This window comes from Dendrobates tinctorius, unplaced genomic scaffold, assembly GCF_039654945.1.
Source record: "Dendrobates tinctorius isolate UK_male_01 unplaced genomic scaffold, ASM3965494v1 ptg000265l, whole genome shotgun sequence".
Lineage (NCBI taxonomy): Eukaryota > Metazoa > Chordata > Amphibia > Anura > Dendrobatidae > Dendrobates > Dendrobates tinctorius.
The window spans coordinates 17,190,755-17,209,601 of NW_027361932.1; the positions used below are offsets into that span (position 1 = coordinate 17,190,755).

Sequence of the window (18,847 nt, forward strand, 5' to 3'; positions counted from 1 at the left end):
GCACAGCTACATCTCTGTGTCAGACACTACACCCTCTTCCTCAACACCTATCCTCACTGCCCTGGGATTACTGCCCTGCCTGTGGAGGGCCACAACATCATAGCTGCACCACACCATCTGTCCCAGGGGATCTGTCTGCAGCGTCGGCTTAACATCTCCATTGCTGAGCACCACAGATGGCGTCGCGTATCATCCACTCATAAACTTTATTCCATCACTTAACCCCTTTTACATTGGCGCCCAGGGCCACGGACCGGGTCACAGCTGCTGTGACATTCCCCTCTGAGAGACCGGCCCGGTACCGAGTACCCCAGGGAGGTCGACCCATCTTCACAGCGGATCGCCATGAAAAATTCTCTGGCCTTGGGGAGGGTCAGCAAGGAACAGTTCATTGTCTTAAAACTGCAGCGGCGGGGCGGACAGTTTTATATTGCTGTAATGGCCCATTTATAAAAATGTTTAATTTTTTTAGTTTTGGTAGCTGACGACCCCTCGATCATTGGAGCCGGGGTCCGGTCAGCCGCCCTCAGGATATAATGCCTGTGTACATTGTATATGGTAATTTGACATTTTACCTCTATTTTAAAGCTATGAAATACTTTTTAGCAAACACAGTTTACATTACATCAAAAAAGTTATTTAACCTTCGGAATTCCTGCCCCATTTTATACTAATAATTGATACAACAGAACAAGGGCCGGAGGAGCGATGCCTGCAGTGTGGCCTGACGAGAGACATCCCGCCCATTCCGATGTCAACAAATTCCGAGCCAGCAGAGGGCGCTCAATAACAACGAGAATCCTCTCCAGAAACCCTGCACATGGCCGATCCTGACGTCACTAACATGCGACAGCCCATGCCGTGATCCCCCCACGTGATCTGCCGCTGTGTTGGGTGTTGCTGGGATCACCGGAGAACCACGCTCGGGATGTCGCTCTTTGTCATAAACAGGTGCCCGTATCTGATATTGCTTCCTGTCTGTGTCCTTAGAGCACCGTGATCGGCCAGTAAAGCGCCACCAGATCACTGACCTGCGGCCGTGTCATCAGCTGAGAGCCGTGTATGGAGACCGCTTCCTGATGAGCTGAGCTCTCCCTGCAGCAAACGACATGGTCGCCTTGTAGTTAGTTGATGGAATCTTTGTGTCGTTCGCTATAGATTCAATATTAGATTCCGCCTGTGGGAAGTTTAGTCTGACTTGTGTTATTATTGATGGTGGTCGGTGACCCTCTTAGTTGTGATAATTACAGGCATAATTAACACCTTAAAGGGAAGGTGCCATCAGAAAACAATTTGTGTAAATCAGGTTTTTGTGCTGAATCTGTGTTTTTTTGTTGTAATTTTGGCATTTTTTAAATATATTTTTCACATTGGCCACTGGGGCTGTTGTAGTCTCCTACTTTATCCTTTCAGGAAGACTTTATAGTAAGGCTCCTTATTATCCGAGGGAGGATTCCTGTGACGGCTGACCGCTGATGGCACAGGGTCCACCAGGTGATGTTACAGCCGCCCCTGAGCCCCCTCGCTTCACAGTCGCCTTTCACAGACTCATTAGATCCTTAAATACCAAAGTTACACTGCTGCTCCTGCACATGTACATTTTCTGCAAGGACAGGACCCCACTGGCTAATGTAAAAAATGCCAAATTTCTCATTTTTAATGCATGCATGTATATAATGAAAATCAAACATTTCAACAAATTCATGAAACACAAACTGGAAACAATAAGTTATTTTCTGATGACGCTTTCCATTGAAACCCCCTTTATTTTGGCTCCTGTCAGTTTTCCTTGGCAGCCATGTACCACGGGTCGTCTTCAGCAGTTTGTCTTGGCAAAGAAAAGTGACAGAAGTCAAAAGTGTATCTGGGAAGAAGAGAAGACTTGTGCCCCCTCATTCTAGGTAACAGTGAGGGGATCAGGATCTCTTCTCTTTATCAGAAATAAATATATAGGGCGGCTCAGTGGTTAGCACTGCAGCCTTGCAGCGCTGGGGTCCTGGGTTCAAATCCCACCAAGGACAACTTCTGCAAGGAGTTCTCCCCGTCTTTGCATGGGTTTCCTTCCACATTCCTAAGACATACTGATGGGGGATCTAGATTTCGAGCCCCATCGGGGACAGTATTGATGATGTCTTAAAAGCGCTGTGGAATTAATGGCACTATATAAATGAGTAAAACAAATATATATAGAGAGGCATAACTCACTGCTCTTGGGATCCCATGCAGAATACATAGTGGGGCTCCCTCCACCTACCATGAGCTCCTTATAATACTAGTGTTGTCTTCAGTGGTTCATTGGTCTATATATATATATATATAGACCATAACAAATTTTAAACTTTATATATATATATATATATATATATGCGAATAATGAGGCAGTCGCAGCTTCTGTGCCTCTGCCATAACTGTGACCATATTTTCCCATCTCTATATTAAAATGTATAGTTGCACTCACAGGGGTAAAGTAAGGGTACCGTTACACCTAGCGATGCACCAGCGATATGACGCGGTCAGGATCGCTGGTACATCGCTAGGTGGTCGCTAGCGAGCTGCCACACAGGCAGATCTCACCAGTGACATCGTTGGGGATGGGGGTCGCTACTTACCTGTCAGACGCGGCGATCCTGCGTCCTCCCGACCGGCTCCACTCGGCGCCGCAGGAAGCTGCCGACGAGGAATGGTCCAGGAGCTTCTTGCGCGATCAGTGATAACTAGCGGCGGAGCCGGTCAGCGGTAAGTATCACATGCAGTGATATCGCTAGCAATATCACTGCAACGTCACAAAATCGGTGACTTTACAGTGATATTGCTAGCGATATCGCAGTGTGTAACGGGGGCTTAAGACACAGTTTGGTGTAATCTACATATTATGTAACCATTATCCTTTTCCTTGTTAGGTACCTTGATGATGAGATAGATTCAACTGAAGATAGGGCCAAAGCGTTGCTAAAGAAGCTACATCAGCAAGCCAAGGCTCGGCAGTCACAACTAAAATGTCAGGAGAAAAATGTGAAGGGAATTTCAAAGTCCCACAGCGTAGAGGTACAGGAATCCAAAGTGTCAGAAAAACAGAAGAAACCTAAGAAACGGAAGAAAACTCTCGATGAGTCACCTACTGAGGTAGAGGATCCCTGTCTTGATGTTGGGGCAAAGGATATAGGAAATGTGAAGGTAAAGAAGTCTCGGAAGCAAAACGTCAGTGATGAGGAACAAGAAAAGGACAAAGGTCTGGATGCACCAGTTGAAAAAAGGAAGCATAAGAAGAAAGTCATTAAATATGAGGCAAGAATGAGATCTAACTCCGAATCCGCCCTTAGTGAAGACCCAAAGACTGCTCATAAGAAGGAACCCAAACAAGGAGATGAGAACTCTGACAAAGAGTTGGGGGATGCAATAGAAGATACAAAAGTAGCATGCACAAAGGAGGATAACACTGAATTAGACGGGACCACAGCAAAAAGTGATGAGGCTGAGCCGGAACAGAAGAGTGAAGGGAATAAAGACTTTCTACTTCTTGGAGGCTTTAAGGCCAAACCAGTTCAGAAGGTAACACCATCCAGCAGACATATAAACCCTTGAAGGTATAATGTATGATTAAATTGTAACATGCCACCACGATTGCTTTCTCTTGTAGGTGCTTCCAGTTCTACCACAGTGGTTAGCCAAACCTAGTCTTGTTCACAAAGATATTAAGCAAAACCTTGTCCCCATCCATGATATTCCATGTTTAGACCCAAACATGCTAAAGAGACTGGAATCTAACAAAGTGAAATCTTTCTTTCCAGGTAGTAACACCAATTTACAGTTTTTTACATGGGCCTATTTGATATGATGTGGAGATCATTTTGACACTGGGGATGAGGAAACATATCCTAGAATTGTGTTCCTTTATATGACGGAAGGGGTTGTTCAGTCATTTTATAAAAGTCTGTAGTCACGTAGGATTCTATGATGTATGATGTTGCCATGTGACCGCAAGTATGCACTTTGCTCAGTTCACTTGTATTCAGCAAGACTGCGCACATCTAGTCAGCATGTGACCGCAAGTATGCAACTGGCACTTTTGCAGTCACGTGACCGTCCTCTCGCCGACAACATCAGAGAATCTGGACAGCATTTGGTGCACATGCGGTCAGAATTCAGAAGCCTGCAGCAACAAAGAGTCGGGTATATGAAATGGTAAATAATTCACATTATGTATCAAAACATCAAAAATTCCAGCAGTGGAAGTATTGGGGATAAAAGTAGAGATCGTGAGCGGAGACTTTTTTTTTTTTTTTTTGTGGGGGAGGCATCTCTGTAGTACTATTGAATAAAAAAAAAAAAGAGAGAGATAAAAAGTGGCCACGTAACTCTATTTTCCCTTTTAATGAGTTTTGTTTTTTCCTCTCACTCATGTTTAGTTCAAGCTGAAGTCATCCCAGCTATTTTGGATTGCTGTGCCCATGGATTTCTTGTGGGCCGAGGCGGGTATCGCCCAAATGACATATGTGTTTCTGCACCTACTGGAAGTGGGAAGACTTTGGCATTTGTCGTTCCAATCGTACAGGTCAGTTTCACAAAATTAGTATCTGCTTTACTGTATCGCCCCCTTCCCACCGCAGCCACTTTTCATTTTTGTTACTTAGGTTTTTCATCCCCCTTCTTCCAAGACCTAGAGCTTTTTTTATTTTTTCATCGATCTAGCCATATGAGCTGGAATTTATTTTTGCAGAATGCTTTGTAGTTTTGAAAGGCAACATAGAAAAAATGAATCCAAGTGTGGTGAAAATCACAACAAAACCCGAATTCTGCCATGTTTTTGGGGGTTTTGTTTTTACAACATTCAATCTGTGGTAAAAACTACATAGTAACATGATGATTTTCCAGATCAGTATGATTACGCCGATACCAAACTTACGGTAGTTTTTTAAAATTTTTCTATTGAGAAAAACTTTTGAAATAGCTATAGCGCTTACCGAATATCTGCATCGGGAACCTGGATACCTGGAGCGCTCCCGATAATTAGGTGTCTGGCTCCGCAGCTGCATGTGTGACAGTCACAACACCTGCATGGAGAGTCTGTTTGCGGTGCCGAACAGATGATTATCGGGAGCGCTCCAGTTATCTGAGTTCCCGATGCAGGTATTTGGTAAGTGCTACAGCTATTCGGATAAGGACTTAACCGAGGCTATTCGATCAACCCTATCGATCATCCAATCACTTGTTCTGTATACTGCAACACTACTATATTACAGTATATAGACAAAAATATTGTGACATATGAAGCTATGACTTTGGGTGGGCTTCATAGGAGTACTGACATAGCAGACCTGCTGCCATGGCAACCCATTGGTACCCCATGATCACGTCGCATGCATTGACTGACGCACTGATGAGTGACCATGGTATTAAAGGAGTTCACAGCAGTGATCGGAGCACCCCTGTTAGAGGCAAATGCTGGTTGTGTAGCACAGCCAGTATATGCTGAGTGTGGCGCGGGCTCACCTCCTGAGCCCCTTCAATATACCTGTACCCAACTTGCGCTTACATATTTTTGAGATGCCTGGAATAGGTTAATACGAATGACACCTCTACTTGTGCCTTTCCGAACATGCAAATATCATAGAGTGCAGTCCACTGTTCATAATGGATAACTGCTGTGGTGGGCCCAGCCTGTCCATGCTTTACATGGACAGGCACACATTTGAATGGTCCCCGTGTAGTGCTATATTTTTCCTGTCTGGCCAGATGGGGCAGCCCCTGGCAATAAGTTAATTACTGGGGGCTAGAGAAGTCGGCTTCTAAGCAGAATGGTTGTTTTTCTGGATTAATAAGCTAGTTTCACTTTTGCCCATAGGCTTTGACGCAACGTGTCGTATGTCAAGTTCGAGCTCTTGTAGTGCTGCCGACTAAGGAACTGGCACAACAGGTACTTAACAGGGGCATGACTTGTCTTGTCATTTTTTTTATTATCATTATGCTGCATTATTTATTCATTTATTTTTTTTCACTTCTCTTATCAGGTATGCAAGGTGTTTAATGTCTATGCAGACGGTACGGGTCTCAAGGTTGTCCTGATAGCTGGACATAAATCTTTCTCTAAAGAGCAGGAGACTCTGGTCACTAAAAAGTGAGTGTGTGTGTGTGTGTATATATATAAACCCCGGTTTAGTTAGTCCAGGACTTGAATAAATAGAAACAGTGTATACTTGATGTTTGGGATTGCATCCCGGCTGCAGCCATTCAGCTTGTCATCTGCCGCCTTTACTATTTCGTCAGAGCAGACGTCTGCCCTATTGGAATATCGCAGTATTGATGGGCTGCAGTTAGCATGTGATACAATAAGTCACCAACAAGAATATCGGTGCCAATGCCGCGGTAGGAGGTGTTTTTATTTTATATGGTGTCCTGAATTGATTAAACTGGGGTTGCCTGGTAGTGGTCAGCCCTTTTAATGGCATACCCCAGAGCTGTTAGAGGCTGTCCAGAGAATGCCATAAATGTATCATATATGAGTGTCCCATGACTGTACGGGCCTAAAACACATAGGCTGTTTCCCTATCATAAAGTTACCTGAATGGTGGCACACATAGGACAAGCTCCGACCCATGGATATGCCAGAATTGTTGGAATACATTTATAAAGCAGCTGACCTTCTATCCTTGGCAGAGTGTGCTGTCTTACATTCCTTTACTTTTTACCGTAGGATCTTTGGGTTCTGCAGTCTGGCGGACATTCTTGTGTGCACACCTGGTAGACTTGTTGATCACATTCAGATGACAGAAGGCTTCACCTTGAGGCATCTACGATTTCTGGTAAGCTTCACTAAGCTATAAAGGTTTTATGGTGGATTTTCCTTATTTTATAGAGCTGCATCTTTTTCATGTTGCAGGTTATTGATGAGGCAGATCGCATGATTAACACTATGAATCAAGACTGGCTCACCCAAGTGATCAATGCTGTTTATAAGGTGGAACCACAAGATCATAGCAACCTTTTTGCTCGCAAGATGCCCGGAGTGCCCACAGCAGCAGAGTAACTAACCATTACATAATCTTCTTTACTACCTATCGAACCTCCTCTCTGTATACATTCAGGGGTAGCTTTGAATATCTGTCTCTTCATGCTTTCATCTCCCGCTTACTATTTTATAGTTATGGCCAGCTTCAGATACCACTGCAGAAACTGCTTTTCTCTGCTACGCTGACGCACAATCCAGAAAAACTTCAGAAACTCAGCTTGTACCAACCACGGCTCTTTACATCCTTATACAAGCAGCCAACATTACACAACACTGGAGAAGAGGCTGAGCCCCCCACTTCTGAAAAATTCTCTCTCCCCGAGGAGCTTACGGTATGCAGCAATTAAGGGTCTGTGCATACGTTGCAGAATTGTCACTTTTCTTCTGCTCACCTTTGTCACAAACCCTGCAGGCTCTCCTGATGCCAGCAAAGTGACTGAGAATCACACGCTGCAGATTTGGTGCAGATATAAATCTTCAGCTTGTCAATTCTTTCAGCACTTTTGCTGCAGATTTCACCCATACTAATGAGCGGGGAAAAATCTTCCCAAAAACACATGTCAAACACATTTAATCATTTAACTAACTAGGCAAGAAATGCATGTATTTTACTCTGTGTTTTTCCTGCTAAGAGATGAAAAAAAAAAAATTTCTGCACCAAATACTAACTTGTAAAAATATTCTGTCATCAGGTTTGTACCCCATCTGAGAGCGGTATTATGCGTGGGCTGAGACCCTTATTCCAGCTCTGTCACTTGCTAGTCTGATGGCTGCAGTTTTGGAGAAAAAAAAAATCACTGTTTTATCTGCTGCAGATCTGAGTGCTGAGCTTTGTATAACCACTCCCACACTAATGATTGGCAGCTTTCTGCCTATGCACAGTGCACATAGAAATAGAGCTCATTAAGTATGGAGGAATACATGGCAGCAGGTTTAATAGTCCTGTAGTGATAAACCCCTTCTGATTGGTGATTTTATCAAACCTGTATCAGACATATTAGTAATTAAAATATTGTTGAAATTCTGATCTCTGTATCTACATCATGCTGCTCTCATGAGGTGGCAAAAACCTGTTGACAGATAACTAACTAATGTGTGTGTATTGTGTATAAGGAATATATGCTGTGATGTGGAAAATGACTGTTATGTCTTACAGCACTACTATATTCCATGCAACCTAAACTCCAAGCCTCTCATCCTCCTCCACTTCTTACTCACCCTACGCTTTTCCCGTGTGCTTTGCTTCACCAACTCCAGAGAATCTTCACACCGGTAAGAGACTACCCTTAAACGTATTGACAAATAGTTGTCATAACCAAATCTTTTAGAGCCCTACAATAAGTTCCAAAATTTTAAAAAAGCAATATTTCACTAAAATACAAAATGGGTTATGTGAATAAAACACAAGGGTAGCTGAATTTTTGGTTAGATGTGCCTGTTAAAGCGAACCTGTCAGCAGGATTTTGCTAAGTAAACTACAGACACTGTCAGGTTGGCGCTGTTATACTGATTAAAATGATACTAGGGTGAAGAAATCTGTCTTGTGTAATCAGTGTTAGAAGTTATCAGTTAATGAGATGCCCGTGCTCCAGGGCGGGACTGTAGGCAAAGTCTTATCTTCCTGCTCTAAGCCAGAGAAACCAAGGAAAGACCTGCCCACAGGCCGCTCCGAAGCACAAACAGTCTGTCTCTATGATGAGGAACATGTTTCTGCTTTGGGGCGGCTTGTGGCAGGTCTCTTCTTGGTTTCTCTGGCTTAGAGCGGGAAGATAAGACTCTGCCTACAGTCTTGCCCCAGAGTCCGGGCATATCATTAACTGAAGACTTTTAACACTGATTACACAAGAACCACAAGTATCATTTTAATCGGTGTAACAGCGGCAACCTGACAATGCCTGTAGGTTACTTGGGAAAATCCTGCTGACAGGTTTTTCTTAAAAGGGGCTGTCCCATCTTCTCTCTTTGGCACCTCCCTGCTCCCCAGCCAGCTGACTTCCTGATTTGATGGAGGGGTTGATCCTGATTGACAGTTCAGCTCAGCAGCATTGTCTTGTTGCTGGGCCAAAACACTGTGCCCCAGATTCTGCTGTATGAGGTAGTATGTTATCTCTGCAGCATCAGAAACACAGTGAAGCTGGCTGAGATCAGGAACTACCAGTGAGCTGCAGTGATCACGGCTAGCTTCAATGCAGTGAAGTGCTTACTAGCTCAGTAGAAAAGGATTTGTAAGTCTTGCACATGTTCCGGTATCGTTGCTAGACTGCTGAGTTGGTTGGTCCCGTAGGTAATGTTGGTTGTGTCCTGCACATTGCACAGACTCTGGGATTATATTATTCTACTGCTGTGTCCATTTAGACTTGATTTGCATGATGGTTAATCACATTTTTACATAAATATATAACATTATAACTATACTATGAGATGCATTGTATTTTACAGCCTGTTCCTGCTTATAAAACTTTTTGGTGGAATCAATGTAGCCGAATTCTCCTCTCGTCTTAAAGCTGGGGAGAGGAAGAAAACCCTGAAGGAATTTGAGCAAGGAAAGCTACATTTGTGAGTTGGAATAATATCCTGGTGAAGGATGCACTCTGTATAATGGCATGAGAGCTTAGGAATTAGTTTTTTATTGTTGTACTGAGAAAACGATAAGATCTTGGTGAAAATTTAAGATGTGTAAAGCAGCTGATTACTTCTAAGTAGGAAAAAGGAAGCTTTTCTAATTGAGAGAAGTCACATGGCAGATACTCCCATTGAGAATGAAGGTGATGGAGATGAGTGTGCTCGACTTCCCCTACATTCACATCCCTTCAGAGCATTCTCTGTTTCACTGTAGGTCCCAGTGATCAGGAAATTATCCCTTATTTCTCCTTCGTCTCATTGGGGGGACACAGGTACTGTAGGTGTAAGCTACCGCCATCTGGAGGCTGACACTAGGCAAACAACACAAGGTTAGCTCCTCCCCCACCGTATACACCCTCGCCCTGAATGCGGGCGGAAACCAGCTTTTTGCTTAGTGTCTATGGAGGCACACGTCTGGTCTTTTTCTCCAGACTTTTTTTCCATGAAGATTAGACGGGCAACGGATCCTATTGAAAGGGTCCAATTTCCCCAAACCATCAACGGGCGAGCACATGTCGAGTATCGTCTCCACGTATCCTTTCCCGCACCGTGGGACAAATCTGGGAAGTTTCCCCAGAATTTTTTATTTTAGTTTGTTTTTTTCTTTCCTTTATTTTTTCTAAGAAGATTAGACAGGGGCAACGGATCCTATTGAAAGGGTCCGATTTCCCCAAACCATCAACGGGCGAGCATGTGCGAGTATCCCTCCACGTATCCTCTCCCGTGATGTGGGACATGATGCCGGACCTAGCCCTGACCACCCCTAGGTATGGAAACCATATGTCTGTACAGAGGCACAAGATGGTCCGAGCGGCCCCAACTGCTCCACCAACGCTAGACGGAGGTGCTGCAAGGCGGCGGACGGTCCTTCTCCTCGGCCTCGGAAGCTGGATGGATTGACGGTGCCTGCACCGTCCGGGATCCCACCACCACCCCCGCCTCCCCGATGGTTTGCATACCTGTTGGCGATGAAGGTACAGGGCGTGGGTGGGCTTGGGTCCGGCTAGGCCGTGCGTGGGGCTCCTGGGCAGCAGGGGAGATGTGGCGCTGCAGGCAAGAATAGGCTCTCCTTCCCCGTTCCTCTCCTCCTGTGACGCTGGGTAGGATTAGCACAGGAGCATCGCCACCACCTCTACCGCCGCAGAGCCGCAGTTGCGGCGCCGCCGCCCCGCGGGCGGGTGTTAAAAATCTAGCCCGCGGCTTCGGCCGGGGCGAAAGTTTCACCCCCAGCTACGCAGCGTCACTTCCAGGGCCCGCCCTCTGGAACCTGGGCGGGCGCCGGATAAATTGAGGCCCCGGCTTCAGACCGGGGTAGGCCGCGACCGGTGAAGTGGTGGGCCTGCCCCACGGAGAAGCACAGAGAGGCAGGAGCGGTGAGTGCAACCAAGTCTGCGGGAGCTCGCTAGGATGCAAGGGGTGCCCCCCCTCTATATAAAAAAAAAAAAAAAAAAAAAAAGCAAAGCGCCTGTATGGCCGGGAAAGGAAAGATGCACTCTTTCCTCTACACTGCGTGATTCTCCTGTAAGGCTGCGTTTCCGCGTGCGCAGAGCAACAAATTGTGCGAGGCCTGCGATTCCGAACGTGCCCAGGAGCCCCCCCCCCCCCCCCCCCCGGCAGCTGAGTCCAGGGAACAAAATTCTCCGGACTGGGCCCTATCATTATCCCAATCTATGGCATGGCATCGCTTACAAGGGCGATTTAGTCTCTTCGCGCCCTGAATGGAGGCAAGAATAGTGCCTCGCTTATCTGGGAGGGGTCCTCCACCTCACAAGAGCCTTCGGCCTGCAGGGGCCGCTCTCATGCCAGGCAGGTGCGAAGGAAGCGGACCCACACGAGGTCTCCCGGTCCTTCGGAATCTGGCAGTCCAGCATCTCGCTCTCCCTCACCAATGGTCGGGAGTAGGCAGAGTTCGGATGGTGACTCAGACGGTCCACTGGACCTTGATACCCCAGGGAGTCGAGAGACAGTGGACAGCCTCATTGAAGCTGTCAATCAGACCCTGGGGGAAGAAGATGAAGTTACTTTGGCTTCGAGCCATAAAGTAGCCCTTAAATGGGCCAGGCGACCCCACAGAGTGTTTGGTACTCACCCGGAATTTGAGGATATAGTGCAGCGGCACAGAGAACGCCCAGATAGGTGTTTTTCGGGCCAAAAGACCATAGAGGCAAGATATCCATTTGCCCCGGAACTCCGTAAAGGATGGACGGAATCACCAGTGGTGGATCTGCCAGTGTCACGCCTGACCTCGAAGTCTCTGTTGTCAGTACCGAGTGGCTCATCCATTAAGGACCCCACTGATAGCCTGGCTCGATTAGTTTTTGAGGCATCAGGGTCAGCCCTTGCTCCCTCGTTTGCGGCAACGTGGGTAGCAAAGGCCATGATGTCATGGTCAGAATCATTGAATAGGGCCTTGCAGGATAGAGACCTGCCTGTGGAGGTGTCAGAGGTCGCAAGTCAGATTGTGATGGCTGGAGACTACTTGATCAATGCTTCCTTAGATGCGGCCAGTTGTGCGGCATCTGCAGCCGCTAACGCGTTGGCCATTAGGCGAGCCCTTTGGTTAAGAACTTGGCGAGCTGATTCTGTCTCCAAGAAGTCTTTGACTTCCTTGCCCTATCAGGGAGGCCGCCTATTCGGGGACAAGTTGGATCAGCTCTTCTCTGACGTGACAGGGGGGAAAAAGCAGCTTCCTCCCGCAGCAGAAGGTTAAGCAGCCTTTTCTCCAGGTCCCCGCACGGATACGGGCCTTTCGCAAAACCAGGTGGACGACGGCCAACAGTTGGGCCGGCCCAAATCGCTCCAACCAGGATAGGGAGCGACAGGTCTCATATAGACCCATTCCATTGGGGAGGATGTGCGTGCGCCAGCCCAGGTCGAGAGGAACCAGGCCGCAGAAGTCCTCAGCCAAATGACTCACAGCACGTTGTAGGCAACATCAGCAGGGTAGGCGGCCACCTGCTTTTCTTTCGCCATGTCTGGGTCGACGTAGCACATGGGTGGCGGAACTGGTGTCTTTGGGGTACAAGATAGAGTTTATCAGGTACCCCCCCCAAGACGGTTTTTTCTGTCCCGACTTCCCAGCGTGAAGTCCCAGGCGAAGGCGTTGCTGGGGGCCATCGATTCACTCCTGTACAATGGGGTCATAGTTCCTGTACCAGAGCACGAGAGAGCTCAGGGTTTATATTCCAATCTGTTCGCAGTTCCCAAAAAGGACGGGACAGTCGGGCCTGTTTTGGACCTGAAGCTCCTGAACAAATTCATCAGGGTCAAACATTTCAGGATGGAATCTCTCCGTTCAGTTATTTCGGCCATGGTGCAGGGAGAGTACTTAGCCTCTGTCGACATCCAAGACGCCTACCTGCACGTCCCCATTTTTCCACTGCATCAAAGGTTCCTTCGATTCGTCATCAATGGCCGTCACTTCCAGTTTGCAGCGCTGCCCTTCGGGCTAGCCACCGCCCCCAGAGTGTTCACAAAGGTAATGGCAGTCGTCATGGCCATCTTACACTCTCGGGGCATAGTCGTGTTGCCCAATTTAGACAACCTCTTGGTGAAGGGCCCCTCAATTTTGGGCATGCCAGGAGAATGTCGGCATTACGCTGGATACGCTCTCCTGCTTAGGGTGGTTGGTCAACAGGAAAAAGTCATCCCTTGTGCCAGCCCAGAGGATCTCCTTTCTAGGAATGATCTTCGATACCTCCCGAGGGTCGGTGATTCTCCCGCAAGACAATGCCCTAGCGCTCCAGTAAGGAGTCCAGAAGCTCCGGCAGCCTGTCCCTCACACCATTCGTTTTGGAATGAGGATACTGGGGAAGATGGTGGCAGCAATGGAAGCAATTCCATTTGCCCAGTTTCATCTTCGCCCACTGCAGCACGCCCTCTTGGCAGCATGGGACAGGAACCCATTTACGCTCGGGCAGCAGTGCCGGCTGTCCCTTCAAGTCAGGCAGTCACTGGAGTGGTGGACGATCAGATCCTCCCTTCTTCAAGGGTAACCTGGCTAGTGGTCACGACCGATGCCAGCCTCCTGGGCTGGGGAGCAGTTTTTCGCCATCACACGGCTCAGGGCCAATGGTCCCAACTAGAGGCACGCCTCCCGATCAACCTGTTGGAAATACGAGCGATCCGGCGGGCGCTGCAGCATTTTCAGAACCTTCCAGCAGGACGGCCCATTCGGATTCAGTCAGACAACGCCATGGCAGTGGCTTATGTAAATCATCAAGGCGGCATGCGCGAGATAGGATTCGTCCTTCAGTGGGCCGAGAAGAACCAGTCGGTATTGTCGGCAGTCCACATCCCAGGAGTAGAAAATTGGGCAGCAGACTTCCTCAGCCGGCAGGAGGTCGTGGCTGGAGAATGGGCCCTGCACCCCGAGGTCTTCCAGCAGATTTGCCAACGATGGGGAACTCCTGACGTGGATCTGATGGCGTCCAGAATGAACGCCAAGGTACCCGTGTACGTCGCTCGGTCACGGGACCCTGAACGTTCGAGGTGGATGTGTTTGTTCTACCATGGAACCAGTTTCGCCTTCCATACTTGTTTCCCCCGTTGCCATTACTTCCAAGGGTCATCAGGAAGATCAAAACAGAAGGGGTTCCAGCGATTCTGCTAGCACCAGATCTGGTGCAGCTGCTCACCGACGTCCCATGGCGACTGCCAGAGCGTCCAGATCTACTGTCCCAGGGCCCGATCTTCCACCCGAACTCAGGGGCCCTGTGTTTGACGGCATGGCCATTGAATCTTGGATTCTGACCCAGGCTGGGTTCGAGCGTGGAGTGGTCGCTACAATGGTTAGCACCAGGAAGTCTACCTCAGCAAGAATCTACCATCACAACTGGAAAATTTTCTTCGCTTGGTGCCGAGAGAGGGGGTTTTCGCCCCTAACATTCTCTATTCCCAACATCTTGGCCTTTCTCCAATCAGGCCTAGACGCGGGACTGGCCCCGTGCTCCCTTAGGAGACAGATTTCGGCGTTGTCCGTTCTTTTCCAGCGGAAGATTGCTACTAATATGCAGGTGAAGACTTTCATCCAGGGAGTCTCTCATTTAGTACTTCCCTATAAGGCGCCAGTGGACACCTGGGACCTTAACCTGGTCCCGAGTGTCCTGCAAGAAGCTCCTTTTGAGCCGCTACAGGATATATATTTATCATTCCTCTCTTGGAAGGTGGTGTTTTTGGTGGCCATTACCTCCCTAAGGCGAGTGTCGGAGTTGGCGGCTCTGTCTTACCGAGCACCTTTTTTCGCTTTCCACAAGGATAAGGTGGTCCTAAGACCGGCTCCCCCCCTTCTTCCGAAGGTGGTGTCCTCTTTCGACATCAATGAGGATATTGTCCTCGTTCTGTCCGGCACCGATGCATCGCGTGGAGAAAGCTCTTCACACCTTAGACCCGGTGAGAGCACTCAGGAGGTACGTGTTGCGGACGGCACCTTTTTGCCAGATGGATACGCTGTTCGTGCTCCCTGAGGGGCGCAGGAGGGGACTCGCGGCCTCAAAAGCGACCATAGCCAGATGGATCCGTTTAACTATTTAGGAGGCCTATCGCATCAGAGGTGCGCCAATTCCATCAGGGATCAAAGCGCACTCTACTCGGGCAATGGGCGCCTCTTGGGCGCTTTGGCACCAGGCTTCGGCGGAACAGGTATGCAAGGCAGCGACCTGGTCCAGCCTGCACACGTTTACTAAGCATTATAGTATCCATGCTCAGGCTTCGGCAGATGCGAGTCTGGGTAGAAGGATTCTCCAAGCAGCGGTGGCGCACCTTTAAACAGGAGGTGCATGTAGCTTGGATCGGTGAGTCAATCTCCCACCCAGGAACTGCTTTGGGACGTCCCACAGTACCTGTGTCCCCCAATGAGGCGAAGGCGAAACATGGATTTTTGTGAGTACTCACCGTAAAAACCTTTTCTCCAAGCCGCTCGTTGGGGTACACAGCACCCACTCTGTTAGCCAAGTTGGCTCTCGTTTATTTAATTGATGTATGTTCTTTTGTGAATGTCAGGGTGGTCCTTTGCCGACATATTGTTTTTCTGCATTAAGGCTGATTGTTATTGTTCTCCTACTGCTTTTGCACTAAACTGGTTTCCGCCCGCATTCAGGGCGAGGTTGTATACGGCGGGGGAGGAGCTAACCTTGTGGTGTTTGCCTAGTGTCAGCCTCCAGATAGCGGTAGCATACACCCACAGTACCTGTGTCCCCCAATGAGCGTCTCGGAGAAAAGGATTTTACGGTGAGTACTCACAAAAATCCATGTTTCATAGATCCGGAATATCTTTATATCTTGATACAAACCATTTAATTCTAAAGAAAGATATCTATGCAATGCAGTGCCGTGTGGTGTGTTAGGCTGGCGTTTTTTTTTATTTGTGTTTTAGGCCAGTCTAAACTGACATGGTAGGATAAGATGCCCAAAATTTATCAAGGGAGTGCACCTTAAAGGAGTTGTCTGATCAAAACCGGTAAGTTTGAAGTCACTCTGTGTAACTGCTGACTTATGAACCCCCTGTGCGCAGTTTCAGACCCGGGAACGGAGGGTATGTATAAGTTATGCATGCTCCCGGACAGTGGGCGCAGCCTCACTCTCCAATACACTTGCACGGAGCGAGGCTGTGCCCTCTAATCGGACACGCCTACTGCCCATTCGCGTCGCTGGTTGGAACGTGGCCTCGGCTCAATGCGCAAGTTGCCTCATTGGCCGGGGGGGTATGTATAACTTGTATATCTTTTGTTCCAAGGTCTGTAACCATCAAATCCCCAAAGCGCATGTGTGCACCGCGGGGGATTCATAAGTCTGCAGATTTATCGGTTTTGACAAGACAACCCTTTAATACGTAAATACATTTGGCACATATTTGGCTTTCCTTTAGCCAGAATATGAGCATACATAGATTTACAGTATAGTTCATGCAAATTTCTGGCGTGAACTATAGTAAATCTGCTACACCATGGCAAGATAGATATCCCCATTGTGTTAAATAACACTCAAAGTTTCAACTGGCATAAAACAGCAAAAAGTCAGTGTCTTCCTTTTTTTTTTTTTTTTTTTTTTTTTTTTCTCCATGAAAGTGAAGCCCTTATAAAACAGCACAGAATGTCTGTATTTCCATAGTACCAATCCATAATGACTCTTCTGCTCACGGTGCAGACATACATCAGGCTATTCTGTACCTCAATCATAAAAATGTTACTAAATAGCTGTTGTATATCCAGATGGAGTTTTATTCGTTATTTAAAGGGAATCTGTCAGCAGATTTTTGCTTTGTAATCTGAAGACCGCAGGAGATAGAGGCTGAAGCACAAAATTCAGGGATGTGTCACTTGTCAAACTGTGCTGTTCTTTACCAACTGTGAAGGATTATCACTGAGAGATTTATGTTGCTAGACTAGTCCGGCAAAGCACCCTACTATGATAAGCAGCTCACTGTCTATGGATTTTGTACACAGAGAGCCTGGTGTGGGCAGGGTTAGCTTTCTCAGCTGTGCTTCATTCTAAATCTAAAAGCTCTGATTGCGTCAGAACGGCTGAACCCAGTAATCTAAGTGATATATCGTTGAATTCAGCTTCTCTTTGCCTACATCAGGCTGCTCTCGTATAAGGTAGAAAAAACCTTTCGACAGATTCACTTTAACCCCTCTGTGCCATCTGACGTACTATTCCGTCCATGTGACCTGGGACTTAATACCCATGGATGGAATAGTACGTCATCGCGATCGGCCGCGCATACAGGTCGTATGCAGCCAAGTGTCAGCTAATTCTTACAGCTGACACCCTGCACTAATTGCCAGGAGCGGTCACAGACCGCTCCCAGCACTTTAACCCCTGAAACACTGCAACCAAACAAGATGGCAGCGTTCAGGAGCCGGCGCAGGGGCTGACAGCCCCTCTGCCTTTGGATCGGAGACCCGGCGGCATGACGCGGGGTCCCGATCGCTGCCATGGAGACCTGATGTCGTCCGACATCCAGGTCTCCAGAGCTGAGAAACTTCCTGTCATGCTCAGTACTTGTCACAAAGTCTCTCAGGTCAGTGTGCACAGAGTGCAGCGCTGACAGCTTCTGTAGCATGCAGATGCTGCTTCATCTGCATGCTATAGAAGTGATCAGCCTGGGCAAAATAAGTGTCCCATAGTGGAACAAAGTATAAAAGATAGAATGTAGTAAAAAAATAATAATTGTAAAAATATTTAAAAGAAAAAAAATCAATATTCTATCACTAAATAAATATTTGAATGAAAAAAAAAAAAAATCTGAACAATAAAAGTACACATATTTGGTATCGCCATGTCTGTAATGACCGGACCTATAAAACTGTCCTACCCGCTAGTTAACCCCTTTAGTGAACACCATAAAAAAAGGCCAAAAAAAAAATGCTTTATCATACCGCCGAACAAAAAGTGCAATAACATGCGATCAAAAAGACTTATATAAATAAGCATGATACTGCTGAAAACGTCATGTCCCACAAAAAACGAGCCGCGATACGTCCTAAGCGAAAAAATGAAAAAAAGTTATAGTGATGCAAAAACAATTTATTTTTTTCTATAAAAGTTTTTATTATATAAAAGCGTCAAAATGTAAAATATATAAATGAGATATCGCTGTAATCGTACTGATCCAAAGATTATAGCTGAATTATCAATTTGACCACACGCAGAACCATGTGATAGGGTCTATCACGGTGATCAAATTAAAAATAGTAAATCAAACCTACCTTTATCACCCCCTTAGGGAAAAATAATAAAATAAAAAAAAATTATTTTCCTCCTTCACCTCCTTGGGTGACACAGACCATGGGTGTTATTCCGCTGCCACCAGGAGGCTAACACTAAGTAATACAAAGAAAGTTAGCTCCTCCTCTGCAGTATACACCCTCTTGCTGGCTCCCAGGGAACCAGTTCTTGCTTAGGCTACGTTCACACGTAGCGGAACTTTCGCGGAAATTACCGCGAGAATTCCGACCATTCCGTGGGAAAATCGCATTTTAAATTCCCGTGATTTTCCCGCGGAAAAACTAGCATTTTGCAAGCGTAATTAGCTTGCAGAATGCTAGCATTTTCCAAGCGATCTGTAGTATCGCGTGGAGAACTGATTGACAGGTTGGTCACACTCGTCAAACATAGTGTTTGACGAGTGTGACCAACTTTTTACTATTGAGGGTGCCTATGCCTAGTTCCATTATCCTACTAGGGGTAGGGATGGGGCTAAAGTTAAAGTTGAGGCTA

General features: G+C 47.0%; 1 protein-coding gene across 1 annotated transcript in view; it reads left to right on the top strand.

Annotated features, from left to right (window-relative positions):
- Nucleotides 1–790: 790 nt before the first annotated feature.
- Nucleotides 791–18,847, top strand: part of DDX51 (DEAD-box helicase 51) — a 42,378-nt gene continuing 24,321 nt past the window's right edge. Inside the window, exons 1-11 of the mRNA XM_073559174.1 lie at nucleotides 791–951; nucleotides 2,901–3,549; nucleotides 3,638–3,788; nucleotides 4,407–4,552; nucleotides 5,843–5,914; nucleotides 6,009–6,115; nucleotides 6,692–6,800; nucleotides 6,878–7,020; nucleotides 7,140–7,338; nucleotides 8,163–8,278; nucleotides 9,446–9,562. Coding sequence (XP_073415275.1) covers nucleotides 929–951; nucleotides 2,901–3,549; nucleotides 3,638–3,788; nucleotides 4,407–4,552; nucleotides 5,843–5,914; nucleotides 6,009–6,115; nucleotides 6,692–6,800; nucleotides 6,878–7,020; nucleotides 7,140–7,338; nucleotides 8,163–8,278; nucleotides 9,446–9,562 — 1,832 coding nt within the window. The 5' untranslated portion in view covers nucleotides 791–928. The remainder of the gene's footprint in view (nucleotides 952–2,900; nucleotides 3,550–3,637; nucleotides 3,789–4,406; nucleotides 4,553–5,842; nucleotides 5,915–6,008; nucleotides 6,116–6,691; nucleotides 6,801–6,877; nucleotides 7,021–7,139; nucleotides 7,339–8,162; nucleotides 8,279–9,445; nucleotides 9,563–18,847) is intronic.